We start from the raw sequence: 16,825 nt of genomic DNA, 5'->3' as shown, positions 1-16,825 counted from the left end.
CATCCAGCAGTTACTTACTCTGGACGGCCTCCTGTAGCTGACTTGAGATGTAACATTTCTGGAAATTATGAAGCCATAAAAAAGCGGTTTTGTTGGGGGGAACATGAAATCTATACAATACACCACGAAACCTAAACTTGTTTTATTGCTTCAACAACATAAGATGCATAGAGAATGGAACTCTGACATATTTATGAATGTTAAAAGTATAAATGTCTTTGTTTTTTACAAGAAACATCGTGAATATATATTGAAGGGAAAAAATCACAGAAGTTTTTGTTAGTACTTTCCAAAACTTGATAAAAGTCCTTGGAGGAAAATGCTCCCACTACACACACAGTCCCCTCTCCTCTTCCCCCCCCCCCCACCCCTGGTTTTTCCTCAGGCCTTCATATTTCTATCACACGCTGACAAATAAGGGCCTTGGGATATTAAGCAATATTAAGTGGGGTAGAAGCAGGAAATCTTCACTCTGCTGGAGAGAGAAGACCGTGTGGCTGGCTGAATACCAGCGTAGAGGCAACTGTGCCCCTTTTCTTTAAAGGATGCCAAGGGCTGTTTGAAGAGTCCATGTATTTTTATGGCCACTTGGAAGAAACCAGTGGAGTGCAGGGGGCCGTTCTCTGGCATTGCTCTTGGCTGATGTGGATGCTCCAGGCAAGGCTCAGGAGCCGGATCAGAAACGGCCCAGCACCAGAGGGACTCGGAGAAGGGTTGCCGTGAGCGCCTGCAGCCTTCGCGTTCATCAGCGCGGGACAGCAGAGAGCTGGTACGGCTTGGGGGCCACGGTCAGGAACCCAGTCATTGGGGAGAGGTCCAGCTGCTCGGAGGACCCCGGAGACTTCAGGGCAAAGTGCTGTAGAACTGCCACCAGGACCACAGAGATGCTCATGCAAGCCAGCTTCTCGCCAACACAAGCCCGCTTGCCTGGAAGCAAAAAAGGTAGGGTGTGAGGGTTACCGCCTCTGCAGCTGGTCACTTGGCAAAGAAAATGGTAGGATAGGCCTCTGGGTCAGTCTAAACAGGAACCTGACAGGACAGAGAGCAGAACCTAGCCTTCGTTGGCCTGTAGCTACCCATCCAAATTGGCATATTGTGTACTCAGCAGTAATTTCCTAGAGTAAGTTTGGTTATTTCTTCTGTTCCCCTGAATACAAAAACAAATGAACTCCCAACATTTGAATTAGTAGGATGTAAATATGAGTTAGGAAGATTTGTCTGAGAAAATCTGTCCCGCCCTCTGTGTTGTTCAACATCGTAAATGACTTAGATGAAGGAATAAAGGGGATGCTTATTAAATTTTCAGATGATATTAAATTGGGAGGGGTAGATTCAGGATGCTCTTAACAGGCTGGAAAATGGCTTGAAATAATAAAATGATTTTCAACAGAGATATCTTTAAAGTCTTAGTTTTACATTTAGGTAGAAAAAAAAAGAATAATTATAAGATGGGTGAGACTTGTCTTGAAAGTAGTACACATAGATCACACACAGAACATGAGCCAGCAGTGTGATGCTGTAGCTAAAAAGGCAGATGTGATTTTAGGCTGTGTCAACAGGAGTAATCAGCAGTGGCGTTGGCTGCCTAGGAGTGTGGAGGGTTCATACACTCATACGTAATCGGTCTAGAAGAGCGATATATAAGCATGTGGAAAGCGGTGGAAAGCATATGGGTAGAAATAAGGGGAGGAAAGACAAAGGGTATTATTGTTGGAGTCTGCTCCAGACCACCTGGCCAGCGAGAAGAAACGGATGCTGCCCTCTTTGAACAGATTGGTAGAGTATCCAGACGTCAGAACCTTTTAATTATGGGTGACTTCAACTTCCCTGATGTGTGCTGGGAGACGGGTTCAGCAAAGGATCATGAATCATGCAATTTCCTGACCTGCTTGGCCGATAACTTACTTTTTCAAAAGGTGGAGGAAGCTACAAGGGGCTCGGCCATACTAGACTTGATATTAACTAACAGGGAAGAATTGGTAGATGAGGTGAAGGTGGTGGGGACCTTAGGGGGAAGTGAACATGTCCTCCTTGAATTCCAGTTGCTGTGGGGGGCCAAGGAAGTTCGTAGCCAGACTCGTAGGTTAGATTTTCGTAGGGCCAACTTTGATGAACTCAGAGGCTTGATGAGAGTCATTCCGTGGGGGAGTGTGCTGGAAGGGAAAGAAGTGAGTGAAGGGTGGGCTCTTCTCAAACACGAGCTTTTGCAAGCTCAAGCCTTCACTATCTCAGCAAGACGGAAACATGGTAAGGGCTCCAAGAAACCGATGTGGATGTACAGAGAGCTCCAGAATAAGCTAAGGGAGAATAAGGAAATGTTCAGGAAATGGAGAGAAGGACAGACCTTTAAAGAGGAGTATATGAGGATTACTAGGTACTTCAGATCAGCCACCAGAGAGGCCAAAGCTCAGTACGAGCTCGGTCTGGCCAGGAGGGCTCGCTACAATAAGAAAAACTTCTACAGATATGTGAGAAGCAAACGCAAGGTAAAAGAGGCAATTGGACCGCTGCTGGGAGTAGATGGAGAAACTCTGATGCAGGACAGAGAAAAAGCAGACAGGCTTAATGACTTTTTTGCCTCTGTTTTCTCCCTGAGGAACTCAGGCACATCTAGAGATGGTAGTAGATATGACAGGACACCTGGGGGGCTAGTTGACGTTGACAGAGAGGTTGTGGAGGGGCACCTGGCTGCATTGGATGAATACAAATCCCCTGGGCTGGATGGGGTGCACCCAAGAATGCTGAAAGAACTTTCTAGAGAACTTGTAAAACCCCTGTCCATCATCTTCAAGGCCTCCTGGAGGACTGGGGATGTGCCACAAGATTGGAGAAGAGCGAATGTTATCCCAATCTTTAAGAAAGGGAGGAAGGATGACCCGGGAAACTACAGGCCGGTCAGTCTGACTTCTGTTGCTGGGAAGATATTAGAGCAGATTTTAAAGGGATCAATCGGTAAGCATCTGAAGGACCACACAGTGATCCGGGGAACTCAGCATGGTTTTGTTCCTAACAGATCTTGCCAGACCAACCTGGCTTCAATCTTTGATCGAGGGACCAGCTTACTGGATCGGGGGAACTCTGTTGATGTGATTTATCTGGATTTCAATAAAGCTTTTGGTAAGGTCCCCCATGACATTCTGATGGGCAAACTGGAAGACTGTGGACTGGACTATGGGACAGTTCGGTGGATAGGGAACTGGTTAGAGGACCGCACTCAAAGAGTGGTGGTCAACGGCATTTCATCAGATTGGAGGGAGGTGTCCAGTGGGGTGCCGCAGGGCTCGGTTTTGGGCCTGGTACTTTTCAATATTTTTATCAATGATCTGGATGGAGTGGAAGGGCTGCTCATTAAATTTGCTGATGATACCAAATTGGGAGGAGTAGCAAACACCCAAGAAGATAGAATTAAAATTCAACAAGACCTGAATACTCTGGAAAAGTGGGCAGCTGTGAATAGGATGTAATTCAACAGTATTACACCAGGGCCACAAAAATGGGAAGCACAAATACTGGATGGGGGATACACTTCTGGGCAGTAGTATATGCGAAAGGGATCTTGGGGTAAGAGTGGACTGTAAACGAAATATGAGCAGTCAGTGTGATGCGGTGGCAAAAAAGGCTAATTCAATCTTGGTTTGTATCAAAGGGGCCATAGCATCGAAATCGCAGGAGATCATAGCCCCTCTCTATACTGCCTTGGTCAGGCCACACCTGGAGTATCGTGTGCAGTTTTGGAGGCCTCACTTCAAAAAGGATGTGACCAAAATCGAGAGGGTGCAGAGGAGAGCGACAAGGATGATCAGGGGTCTGGAGGAGGTAAGGCTGAGGGCCTTGTGAATGTTTAGTTTGGAGAAGAGGAGGTTGAGGGGGGACATGATTGCTCTCTTTAAATATTTGAAAGGCTGTCATTTGGAGGAGGGCAAAGAGCTGTTCCAGTTGGCAGCAGAGGGTAGGATGCGGAGCAACGGGCTAAAACTACATGCACAAAGGTACCGACTGGATATTAGGAAAAACTTTTTCACTGTCAGAGTAGTTCAAAAGTGGCATCAGCTGCCTAGGGAGGTGGTGAGCTCCCCCTCACTGGCAGTTTTCAAGAAGCGGCTGGATGAATACTTGTCAGAGATGCTTTAGGCTGATCCTGCACTGGGCAGGGGGTTGGACTAGATGGTCTGTATGGCCCCTTCCAACTCTATGATTCTATGATTCTAAGCACAGTTGTTGTTGTTTTTTGTTGTAGTGGTTAAGAGCGCGGGACACTGGAGAGGCGGGTTTGATCCCCCACTCTTCCACGTGAAGCCAGCTGAGTGACCTTGGGCCAGTCACAGCTCTCTCAGAGCTCTCTCAGCCCCACCCACCTCACAGGGTGTTTTGTTGTGGGGATGACATACTTTGCAGACTGCTCTGAGTGGGTGTTAAGTCATCCTGAAGGGTAGTATATAAATCAAATATTATTATTATTATATTATTATTATTATATCCCTAGGGATCCCTTCCATCTCTCTGATTCTGTGCACTTATTCACTCCCATGTTCACTCATTTCCATTGTAAAATTCATGCGCCCGTACCTGTTGAGAAAGGAATGAAGAAGTCACTCTTCCGAAAGGCCCCGTTTCCATCCAAAAAATGCCCCGGATCAAAGTCCTGTGGGTTTGGGAATTCTCGACTATTGTACAAGGAGGGCTTCAGAGCAGGAAATATCGTTGTTCCCTGATTGGACAAATCCAAAATTGAAGGGATTCTTCTCAAGGACAAATCCACACGTGCCTATTTTAGCAGAGATCCCCACAGTCCTGAAAGGGCTAGTCCACTGGGGCTTCGTTTCAGGTTGGTAGCCATTTTGGTCTGTAGTAGAACAGCAGAATTTGAGTCCGGGGGCATCTCAGAGACCAAGAAGATTTTTCAACAGTGTTAGCTTTCAAGAGTGCCAGGCTCTGCCAAAGGGATGTCGGAGCCGAGGGAGGGGGGCTCACTAGGGTTGCTAGGTCCCCATACCTTCCCACGGGGGGGGGGCTTGGAACTTACCTCGTGCCGGCAGCTAGGTCCTATTCGCATATGTGCTCCGGCGATGGCATGGTGACATCACCACCAGAAGTGATGTCATTGCGGCGGCCACGGGAGCGCTCCTGTGCTCCATGTGAAGCTGATTCGGTCCATTTGTGGCCCCACACGAAGCACAGGAACGCTCCTACAGCTGGTGCAACAACGGCACTTCTGGGAGCACGCACATAGCACGCGTTCTTGAGGTGCCTGCCCGTGGAAGGACAGCGGGCAAGGTGGCAACTCCCCAGGAGTTTGCCTACCACCAGCGGGCACCTGGGAAGCCTGGGGCTCTCCCCCAGGGTGCCCTCCTGTTCTCAGGCGCTGGGCCAGAGTTCTCTCAGAAAAGGGAGAGAAGGGGGTAGTCAGCACCCCTCACACCCTCCCTCCTCAGAGAGCAGCCTGGCCTACGTCAAGCCTTCTGGTCTGTCTCCTCTCCTCCCTGGCACCCCAGCCCAGGCTCCTTTTTATAGGGCCACCCTGTGCATGCTTCCAGCCCTCCCCCCAGGCTCTGACTTCTCCCAGGGGCTGCTTGCCCCTCCCTGGCCGATTGACAGGCCTGCTGGCCCATCCCCAGGCAGACGGGGTTTCTCCCTCCCCTAGCCATTTCTGGCCACATCTGGCCATCTCAGGCCTCCCTATAGGGCAGGGCTGGCTGCCCCTTTCCATGCTCGGCGTCGCAGATGCTGGGGTGGTACAAGCCATCGTGGCCTTGCCTTGACTGACAGCAGTCCCTCTGCTCACCTCTCCACCTCCTGGGGAGGGTCAGGGGGCCTGCCATTTGATGATGCCAGGGCTGCAAGGTGGCCATGCCTGGGAGCCACCAGCCCCCACAGGGCCTCCTGCAGCTCCCAAAGATGCTTCGTCTGATCTGCCTGCAGCACTGAACTCAATGACGTTGCCACTGCTGGGCGCCATCACTGCCTAAGGAGCTTCAGGCACAGGGAGGAGGGGAGATCCCTAAGCCCCCGAGAGCCAGTCTGGTGTAGTGGTTAAGAGCGGCAGGATGCTAATCTGGAGAGCCAGGTTTGATTCCCCACTCCTCCGCTCAAAGCCAGCCGGGTGACCTTGGGTAACACACTTTGTAAACCACTCTGAGTGGGCATTAAGTTGTCCTGAAGGGCGGTATATAAACTGAATGTGGTTGTGGTTGTTGCCATTGTTATATCCCAGGCAGGAGGCAGGAGGGGTGAAGCAGAGAAGAATGTCAGGATGCAAAGGTACAGTGGTAGAGTGCAGCTTGATTAGAGCTGAAATTTGCATCTGTAGTGAGATAAGAATCCGACATGAGATTGCTGAGTTTGTTCACAAGTTCAGAATAAGCACAGAACAAGGCCACTCCCGGGGCTGAACAGAGACGTGGGTTTCTTATTTCACGGCACAGGCTAACTGCTCTGATCAGGCTCCATGCACTGTACCCTTGTGCCTTTACACCCTGACTCCCTGCTTCCTGACTGGGCTAGAGGCGCTCAGGGGTCTCCACTGCTCCCCTGTATCTGGAGAAGGGGGCTCTGGCTCTTGAAAGCTTCCGCCCTGGAAGTCTGGTTGGTCTCTCTCTGTGGTGCCACGGGACTCGGATTTTGCTGTTCCGCCAGCGCTGTCCTCCTGCAGCAGCCCTCCCACCCTCAGCCCAGCCTTAATAACTGCTAGCAGTTCTCTGCCTGATTTGGGGTCATCCGATGGTGAGTCTCCACTGACAGAAGTGGCCACGATGGATGTGCCGAGTGCTGCTAAACACAACCGAAGTGTTTGGAAGGAAGAGCCTGCGATGTGCTTGCTAGACTCCGAGGCAGCCATGCTGTCCGGTTCTGTCTCCAAAATCACTTTCCCAGCTAATGTCAAGAATCCCCCGTGTTGCCTGCTCATGAACACGGAGAGTGCAGAAACACAGAAGTCACGTGGACCAGACACAGCCCCCCCCCCCCTAAGAAGCTGGCACACTTGCGGGCAGAGCATTTGGAGCTCCCAGTGAACTGGTGACAAAGGGACACGACAGTTAAATATTAAACCATGTTTAGAGTAACAAATTTTTCTGCAGCCAACTAAAGCTGTATATTCCTGTAAGTGAATGACAGTTGTTTTCACTGGACAATTCATAGGAATGTGCATTGCAAGCTAATTCTAGAGGCCAGAATTTTATCTCTTGCTTTTCAGGTTAGAAGTCTTGAATTTTTTGCTTGTTCTGAGAACTGACCTTGGGAATGAGATATTGTTTGAAGTGAGTGTCCTTTGTCACAGCCCGCGGCACATTAAGGGGCACGAGGGCAATGAACCGGAGGATCTCGTGGACCACGGCTGCTGTGTAGGGCATCCTGTCGAGATCTGCCATGCAGGGTCTTTGAGACCGGCCAATCACATCATCAATTTCTTGGTGAACTTTCTCTAATGTGAAAATAAGATGCAATGTCGTGTGAGTCGTAAAAGGAGCCACCCCCGCCCCCTCACAAAGATAACATCATTTTTCAGAAGCATCTTTCGCTAGACCTTCTTGAAGTGGCTCACAACAATAAAACAAGACCAAGCAAACAGACAATAAAACTATAAAAACAAATCATACCAATAAAAATGTAAAAAAACCCAATCCAAGTCAATAAAACAAACCAAGGTGGAGAAAAATATCTATTATGATAGCGATCAGACCGTCCTCGGGCTAGGAGCAGACTAAAAAGCAAGTAATAAAACTAAACTTTTAAAAGCTTACAAAATACTATTTGCCTTTTTTAAAAAAGCACCAAACCTTGAACTGCACTCAGGTGTGAGAAGAGCCTATTGTGAATACACAAGCATTATGTAGTCCAAGGACGTCTACAGAGCCTCTGACCAGCACTTTGTAATTGTATGTATGTATTTCTCTTCGGAGGGTGTGGTGTATGTGTGTGTTGATGGGCAAGCAAAATAAGTACCACAAAAATGTGCACAATGAAATGAATTTGCCATGAAGACTGACAGAATTCTGAATACTTAAAGCTAAAATTACAAGACATTTGGGGGTTTTCTGAAGTTTTGTTCCACTTTGATGCAAGAGGCAGACAGTGGAACATGCTATTCTCGTGGTTTGCATTGCCAATGTATTGGCAGGCGATTCCTGCTGAACAGAATTCTGAAATAATAATCAATGCTCAGACAAATATAACTACTGTCTAGGATTACACTGATGAATTCATTAAACAGACACAAACACAGCCTTAAGAGCAAGCTGCCTACCTTCTATTTCTGGGTGTTTCAAGAGAATCAGGAGCCCATATTTCAGGACAAGGCCGACTGACTCTGCTCCTGCAACGAAAATGTCTAATATGCTTCTCACTAAGCTCTGATGGTTGAAAACTGATTGGCTCTTCTGTTCCTCCTAGAGAAAGGGTTGGGACACATGTTAAATGCGCTGGATATGCTCCTGCATGCGCAAGATAACTCTACCTGACGATATTTCTCCATCACACATCCCACCCACCTCCAACCTTGGAGCAGTTCCACATGTTGCACTGATCTGTCTAGAAGAGTGGTACATAAGCACAGTTCTTATTATTATATTTGTCAAGATTAGGTCTAGAAAACTGAATTTTTAGGTATCTTGACTGTGAGCCCTGCTCTTTGATTCATCCAGCCTGCCTCGCTTTGCATTTGGGTTCCGCTCCACCACTCGGCCTCCCTGCCTCCTGGGCTGCTTGCTGTTCCCCTTAAGGCCTCAGGTCTGGAAGGGGAGGGAATCTGAGAGAATTCAAGAAGAGAGATAAAATTTCCAGAATTTTTAAGTTTTGACAGGGGGAGTGGGGGAGGCGGGCGGGACTCAAATTTTCTCAAATAGTTTTGGGGAAACTGAAATATATGCAATATTTACTCTCCTATCAAATCTAAACTTATTTTACTGATTTAACACAAAATCTGTAATTTATAACTTAGTTAGCATATAAAAGAGTACTATTTGAGAGCCAATGTCATACGGTGGTTAGAGTGCCGGTTAGGATTTCCAGGTCCCCATGATGTCATGTCCGGAAGTGACATCATTGTCCTTCGCGCTGGAATGCTCCCGTGCTTCATGTATGGCTGATTTTTGTAGAATTGGCCCGTTTGGGGCCAAAACCACCCCCCACAAAGAGCAGGAGCACTCCCACGGTAGGCACAATAATGTCACTTCAGGAAGTGACATCATGACACGCCACTGGGGGTGCTCCCACTACATGCTTGCCCAGGTTCCCTCTGATCTGCAGGCAAAGGGCCAAACCACTATGGCACTTGCCTGCCACTTGAAGGCAGTGGGAACCCTAGTGCCAGTCAAGGATCTGAAAGAACCAGGTTCAAATCCACAGTCTGCCATGGAAGCTCACTGGATAACATAGGGCTAGTGACATCTACCTCACAAGGTTGTTGTGAGAATAAAATGGATGAATGATGTAGGCTGCTTTGGTTACCCACTGGGGAGCTAAGTGGGGTAAAAGTGTAAGCAAAAATCATCAGCAAGAACACTGCCATATTACTAGCATGCACTTCAAAGTAGCTTAGCTTGCTTAGGTTTGAATGTGCAGATATGCAGGACGCTCTTGTCCACTGGATCTCAAGAATCGTTTTGAGGTGCTTGAGATGGCGACGGAGACGGAGTGGAAGGAGAAACACAAAAACATGGAGGAGGGAGTGAAGAGGGTATGGGGCCACACGGAAGTGGAAGAAAACAGAAGGTGGTGGTCATCGGGGACTCTCTGCTAAGGGGTATGGGACATCATGTGTCCAGGCCAGATCCCCTACTCCGAGAGATGTGCTGTTTGCTGGGAGCCAGAATTCAGGATATTACAGACCAAGTGCCGAAACTGATCAGACTGACTGATCAGTACCAGTTTGTGCTGGTTCACATGGGAACGAATGACATGGCCGTGAATACCATCGCAAGAATTAAAGTGGACTATGAAGTTCTTGGAAGGCAGTTGAAGACAGTGGGGGCACAAGTAGTATTCTGTTCTATCCTTCCTGTCAAAGGAAGAGGGAGCTGACCATATTCTAGGTGAAGCGCTGGCTGAGGTGGTGGTGCCAGCAGGAGTGCTTTGGGTTCTGGGATCATGGGATAAGTTTTCTTAGAGAAGGCCTTCTAGCACATGATGGGCTTCACCTCTCAAGGTCAGGGAGGAAAATGTTTGGAAAGAACCTGGAGATCTTCAGGAGAGCTTTAAACTGATGCCGCAAGGGGAAGGGCACAATCAACAAGGGGATTTCAATGAAGAAGTGATAACAGCGGGGGCCCACCTGGGGAGGACAGATGAAACAAAGGTACAAGGCTACAAGTGCCTATATACCAATGCCCAAAGTATGGGTAATAAGAAGAGCATGAGCTTCTATTGCAAACAGAGGGCTACGATATAGTAGGAATTACTGAGACTTGGTGGGATGATTCCCATGACTGGAATGTGGAATGTGGTAGTGGATGGGTACGAGTTCTTCAAGAAAAACTGGAAGGGTAGAAGAGGAAGTGGAGTGGCATTGTATGTGAGGAGAGGGCTTGATTGTCAGGAAGTTCTGGAGAATGTGGTTGACAGCCCAGTGGAAAGTATGAGGATGGAAATAAGGGGAGGAAGGACAAAGGGTATTGTTGTTGGAGTCTGCTACAGACTGCCTGACCAGGGAGAGGAAATGGATGCTGCCCTCTTTGAACAGCGACAAGACTCATGCAATTTCCTGACCTGCCTGGCCGATAACTTCCTTTTTCAAAGGGTGGAGGAAGCTACAAGGGGTTTGGCCATACTAGACTTGATATTAACAAACAGGGTAGATGGGGTGAAGGGTGGTGGGGACCTTAAGGGGAAGTGACCATGTCCTCCTCGAATTCCAGTTGCTGTGGGGGGCCAAGGAAGTTCGTAGTCAGACTCGTAGGTTAGATTTTTGTAGGGCCAACTTCGATGAACTCAGAGGCTTGATGAGAGTCATTCCGTAGGGGAGTATGCTGGAAGGGAAAGGAGCGAGTGAAGGGTGGGCCATTCTCAAACACGAGCTTTTGTAACCTCAAGCCCTCACTATCCCAGCAAGACGGAAACATGGTAAGGGCTCCAAGAAACCAATGTGGATGCACAGAGAGCTCCAGAATAAGCTACAGGAGAAAAAGGAAATGTTCAGGAAATGGAGAGAAGGACAGACCTCTAAAGAGGAGTAGATGAGGGTTACTAGGTACTGCAGATCAGCCATCAGAGAGGCCAAAGCTCAGTACGAGCTGGGTCTGGCCAGGAGGGCTCACTACAATAAGAAAAACTTCTACAGATATGTGAGAAGCAAATGCAAGGTAAAAGAGGCAATTGGACCGCTGTTGGGAGTAGATGGAGAAACTCTGATGCAGGACAGAGAAAAAGCAGACAGGCTGAATGTCTTTTTTGCCTCTGTTTTCTCCCTGAAGAACTCACGCACATCTAGAGATAGTAGAATATTTGGCAGGACGCCTGAGTGACTAATTGACATTGACAGAGAGGTTGTGGAGGGGCACCTGGCTGCATTGGATGAATACAAATCCCCTGGGCCGGATGGGGTGCACCCAAGAGTGCTGAAAGAACTTTCCAGAGAACTTGCAGAACCCCTGTCCATCATCTTCAAGGCCTCCTGGAGGACTGGGGATGTGCCACAAGATTGGAGAAGAGCGAAAGTTATCCCAATCTTTAAGAAAGGGATGAAGGATGACTTGGGAAACTACAGGCCGGTCAGTCTGACTTCTGTTGCTGGGAAGATATTAGAGCAGATTTTAAAGGGATCAATCTGTAAACATCTGAAGGACTGCTCAGTGATCCGGGGAAGTCAGCATGGTTTTGTTCCTAACAGATCTTGCCAGACCAACTTGGTTTCCTTCTTTGATCGAGTGACCAGCTTACTGGATCGGGGGAACTCTGTTGACGTGATTTATCTGGATTTCAGTAAAGCTTTTGATAAGGTCCCCCATGACATTCTGATGGGCAAACTGGAAGACTGTGGACTGGACTATGGGACAGTTCAGTGGATAGGGAACTGGTTAGAGGACCGCACCCAAAGAGTGGTGGTCAACGGCGTTTCATCGGATTGGAGGGAGGTGTCCAGTGGGGTGCCGCAGGGCTCGGTTTTGGGCCCGGTACTTTTCAATATTTTTATCAGTGATCTGGAGGAAGAGGTAATCAGTCTATTCATTAAATTTGCTGATGATACCAAATTGGGAGGAGTGGCAAACACCCAAGAAGATAGAGTTCAAATGCAACAAGACCTGAATTCTCTGGAGAAGTGGGTGGTTTTGAACAGGATGCAATTCTACATAGATAAGTGCACAGTATTACATCTGGGCCACAAAAAATGTGAAGCACAAATACACGATGGGAGAATACACTTCTGTGTAGTAGTGTATGCGAAAGAGATCTTGGGATAAGAGTGGACTGTAAAGTAAATATGAGCAGTCAGTGTGATGCGGTGGCAAAAAAGGCAAACTCAGTCTTGGGTTGTATCAAAAGGGCCAGTGCATCGAAATCACAGGAGGTCTTAGCCCCTCTCTATACTGGCCGCACCTGGAGTATTGTGTGCAGTTCTGGAGGCCTCACTTCAAAAAGGATGTGGACAAAATCGAGAGGGTGCAGAGGAGAGCGACGAGGATGATCAGGGGTCTGGAGACTGAGCCCTACGAGGAAAGGCTGAGGGCCTTGGGAATGTTTAGTTTGGAGAAGAGGAGGTTGAGGAGGGGGGCATGATTGCTCTCTTTAAGTATTTGAAAGACTCTCATTTGGAGGTGGGCAAGGAGCTGTTCCAGTTGGCAGCAGAGGGTAGGACCCGAAGCAATGGGCTTAAATTACATGCAGAAAGGTACCAGCTGGATGTTAGGAAAAACTTTTTCAGGGTCAGAGTGGTTCAAACGTGGAATCAGCTGCCTAGGGAGGTGGTGAGCTCCCTTTCACTGGCAGTTTTCAAGAAGAGACTGAACGAATATTTGTCAGGGATGCTTTAGGCTCATCCTGCATTGTGCAGGAGTTGGACTAGAAGGTCTGTATGGCCCCTTCCAACTCTGTGATTCTGTGAAATAGGTGAAACAGCAAGACCACAGAAGCCGTGAACAAAGTCAGTCAGAACGAGCAAGATAAGGAAGTAGGGAAATTCCACTTAGAACTGAGAAGCAAACCCAGAGAAGGGGGTGGGCTTTTCCTCAGAAAAGCAAGGTATAAAAAGACCCTCTCCACCAAATTTGGGCAGGAACAGAGCTATTTTGTGTCATGAAGCTTTCCCTCTTCACGGACTGACACCTGCATACCTACAGGACCGCCTCTCCCATTACGTCCCCTGTCGGGCTTTGCGCACTGTGGATAGCCTTTGGCTCGGAGCCTGCAGATTGTCCCCTTTCCTAACTGCCCCACCTGCTGCTGCCCTGGGCCTACATCAGGGCCGTGCCCGTGGTTTTATAGCAGCAGCCTGGTAATGTCCAGAGGTACCTGGATTTTAGCTGTTAAATTGGTTTTATATTGTCGTGATGTCTTCATTGTTTTTTTGTTGTAAGCTGCCCTGAGCCAGCTTGTGGGAAGGGCGGGGTATAAGCTGAATAAAAATTAAAAAAAAAATTCAACTTTCTCTAGACTGGTGTAGCTACAGGGCAGACCACACCAGGGCAAACAGACTTGCTAATTTTGAAACAACGGTACAACCCACCGATGCAACATTAGAATCACAGCCCGCCCAGCCGAGATGCTTCCCGGAAGGCCCAGCGCTGCCACTCCCTTCACCTGCTCCATTTTGATCAGGAAGGCGTCAATGAAGTCTCGAGGCTGGCTGGGGTCCAGGGTCTCCTCGTGCATTTTCACTCGCTTTGAAATAAACCTTTTTAACTCCTCTGTATTTTCAAATATTTTCTGATGAGGTCCAGGGAAATAGTCTAGGAGTGTCGGGAAAATATTGTACAACTGGAAAGAGCAAGAGGAAGTTGCCGTGATTGCCTGGACACAGCAGAGGCGCTTCGTTCTGATGCAAGCAACGCTTCTTCCGCCTCTGAACCAAGGAGGCGCCTGCTTCTCCCCCCTGATTTCCACATGTGCCTGAGTCACCCATGACTGACGGTGCCGTGGCACGTTTGACCACCACGCTTTACTGATCCGTTTCACTCACAATGATTCCATATTGTTTCTTTGGGTCAGTAGCATGGGTATGGCAACCGAGGCCACCACCTCATGTCAACACATTCATGGCCGACTGTGGGCAGCACTTCCGTAGCTCCTCCTGCCCCTAGGTTCCTCTCCTCCTCTTGATGACATTTTTATTGTCAGGACCAAAGGAAAGGATTTGAATCCCTTGAGACATTTCATCAGGACTAGCTACCTCTGGCACCCCACCCCAGTCTGAGCCTGGACCAATCCATGCAGCAGGTTTGGTTTCTGGGTGCCGCTTTAGAACTAAGCGATGGACACAGAGATTTTGTAAATTCCAGAGCCTCCAACGATGTCTAGCTGGGAAGAGCCGGTGCGAGGCTCTCGTGGCCCTTTCTTACATGCCCAGGTAATGCCGATCACCACTTTGGGGTCAGGAAGGAATCTTGCTCCAGGCTAGACTGGCCAGGGATCTCGGAGGCATTTTATCTTCCTTTGGGCATAGAGCGGGGGGGGGGGGGGAGTGTCACTGGGGGTGGGTGGGAGAGGAGAGAGCTGTGAATTTCCTGCGTTGTGCAGGGGGGTTGGACTAGATGACCTTTGGGATCCCTTCCAGCTCTAGGCTTCTCTGTCACATCTGGCTTTTATCAGAAGTGACATCCGTGCCACATTTGTTGCAAAGTCCAAATTCTTTTCTATAGACATCTTTTGAAATGTGTTGCTTGGTTCTACGGGAACAAGAATCTACGCTTCAGGCACCACCCCCACGCTCTGGACCCTTCTGTGGCTAGGAGGCTGTTCTCCCTGAGCATGCTGTTCTCTCCAGCACAGTCACTGAGATCAGGCACGGGACCCCGGCTTTGGCTTTTCCATCATGTCTTCATCGTTTGCTCTTTACTTGCCTGAACCACGTACCTTTCAGGACCCCGCCCCCCCTTGCCTACCACGCCTGGGCAGAAGAACTCCACTTTGCTTCCGATCTGCAGTGGAAACTGCGCTGGCCACTGAATTCTACCCGCCCCGGGACTCACTTGCGCCATGGTGCAGGACTGCAGTTGGGAGTTCTTCTCCAGCAGATGGGTGAATCTCAGGAAATCTTTGTCTTCATAATCAAAGCGGCTCCCCATGGTAATGGAGCAGAGGATGTTGGCCGATGCCTGGCTGAGGAAGAGGGTGGGGTCAAAGACCCTCCCTGCAAACGGACCAAGTCGGGTCAGTTCAAGACCAAGAGCCCCTGGGCATTGTGCATAGGTGGGTGTTCCTAGATCACACCCATCCAAACAAGAGCTTGAAGGGCTGCCCTCCCCTCCAGACCAGAACTAGGAGGGCTTCCTTTCCGTTAGACGGAGCTTGCAAGCATGCCCCTTGCCCAGAGCCTGCCAACCTGGCTGCTCTGATACATGCTACTGTGCACTCTCGACTGGACTACTGCTAAGTGTGCGGTAAGAGCCTGCCTTGAAGATGTCTTGGAAGCTCCAGTCAGTGCAAAATGCTGTGGCAGGGTTCCTCCTGGCGTGGTGGGCGGCTGCTCAGAACACAGCTCCAGCACCACACCAGCGGTGCTGGCTACCTGTTTGCTTCCGCAGCCAGTTCAAAATGCTGGTTATTATTACCTCTTAAGCCTGTCATACCCTCCTCCCTAGATCTGTCCCTGCTGGAGTTACATTCTGCAGCCGGCCTCCTCCTTACGATGCTGTCCAGTTACGGGCCTTTTGGGTAGTGGGCTCAGTCCTTTGGGACAGCCTGCCAGAGGGGGTGAAGAGCCCTCGTTCATTCGCTACATTTAAGGAGGCATGGGAGGCAGTCTTGTTCCAAAGAGCATTTGGTGGAGGGCAAATTGTTTCAATAGATGTGGCTGTGCGCTTTTCATTCTTGTTTTAGATTTGTAATTTGTGGATTTTAATCATTTGTTGTTGTTGTTGTTGTTAATTGACCTACCATAACTTTGGGTCCTCACAACCTGTTGGCTGCATGGGTGCCTCCTTGACATAAGGTGGGATATAAATAGTAAGGCGGGGCCTGGAGATTGCTGGCAATTACAATTGGTCTCCAGGCCACAGGGAACAGTTCCACAGGAGAGAGTGGCTGCCGTGGAGAGGTAGGGGGGCGGGCGGGGGGGGGGGCTGATTCCCCACTGTGCGGCCTTCCCCGAACCCTCTCCAGGCTCCACCCCCAAATTTCCAGGCATTTCCAAACCCAGAGTTGGCAACCCTAAAAATGTTTTTAAAAACCCAAAGGCCTGCCTCTCCCTCCCTCACGCCCCTCCAGAATGGCAGCTTAAAGGGATGGCCCCTCCGTCCATTGTATCGTTTGTTGAATGAACCACCCACTGATCATATGGACTCGCACTGTGAGTCTCCTCTCCACTTTGAGTCTCAGTGAGAAAGGTGGACCATAAATAACATCAATAAACACATAATAAATATTCATAAACGTAGTCCCGCCCAGGCCACACTTCCCATAACTACACAGCCAGCTATATTCTACGAGATTCCTGACACAAAACAGTGAACTTCATAGAACATTTTATTTTACCTTGCTTTCTTCCACTGCTGTTATTACATGGCCTCACTGTTTCAAAACTAACTTCGGAGCTCTGCTCCAAACTCCTTTTTCTTTCTCCTTCACCTGAAACCCATCGTGCTGCACGGACACTGAATTTCCTCCTCCTGCAGCATCTCGGTGCGCCCGAGCCACCCTTCCCCCATGTGGAGCAGGATTTGGGGCTCCGTGAGGGTGG

At 49.0% G+C, this 16,825-nt stretch overlaps 1 protein-coding gene across 1 annotated transcript in view; it reads right to left on the bottom strand.

Moving 5' to 3' along the window:
• Positions 1 to 745: 745 nt before the first annotated feature.
• Positions 746 to 16,825, bottom strand: part of LOC129324160 (cytochrome P450 2H2-like) — a 31,597-nt gene continuing 15,517 nt past the window's right edge. The window contains exons 4-9 of the mRNA XM_054971203.1: positions 15,117 to 15,277; positions 13,729 to 13,905; positions 8,243 to 8,384; positions 7,233 to 7,420; positions 4,567 to 4,708; positions 746 to 927 (exon numbers count right to left, since the gene is read on the bottom strand). Coding sequence (XP_054827178.1) covers positions 746 to 927; positions 4,567 to 4,708; positions 7,233 to 7,420; positions 8,243 to 8,384; positions 13,729 to 13,905; positions 15,117 to 15,277 — 992 coding nt within the window. The remainder of the gene's footprint in view (positions 928 to 4,566; positions 4,709 to 7,232; positions 7,421 to 8,242; positions 8,385 to 13,728; positions 13,906 to 15,116; positions 15,278 to 16,825) is intronic.

Source organism: Eublepharis macularius, chromosome 2 (genome assembly GCF_028583425.1).
Source record: "Eublepharis macularius isolate TG4126 chromosome 2, MPM_Emac_v1.0, whole genome shotgun sequence".
Lineage (NCBI taxonomy): Eukaryota > Metazoa > Chordata > Lepidosauria > Squamata > Eublepharidae > Eublepharis > Eublepharis macularius.
Note: the sequence above shows the minus strand (reverse complement) of the source record. Positions and strands in the feature narration are given on the sequence as shown.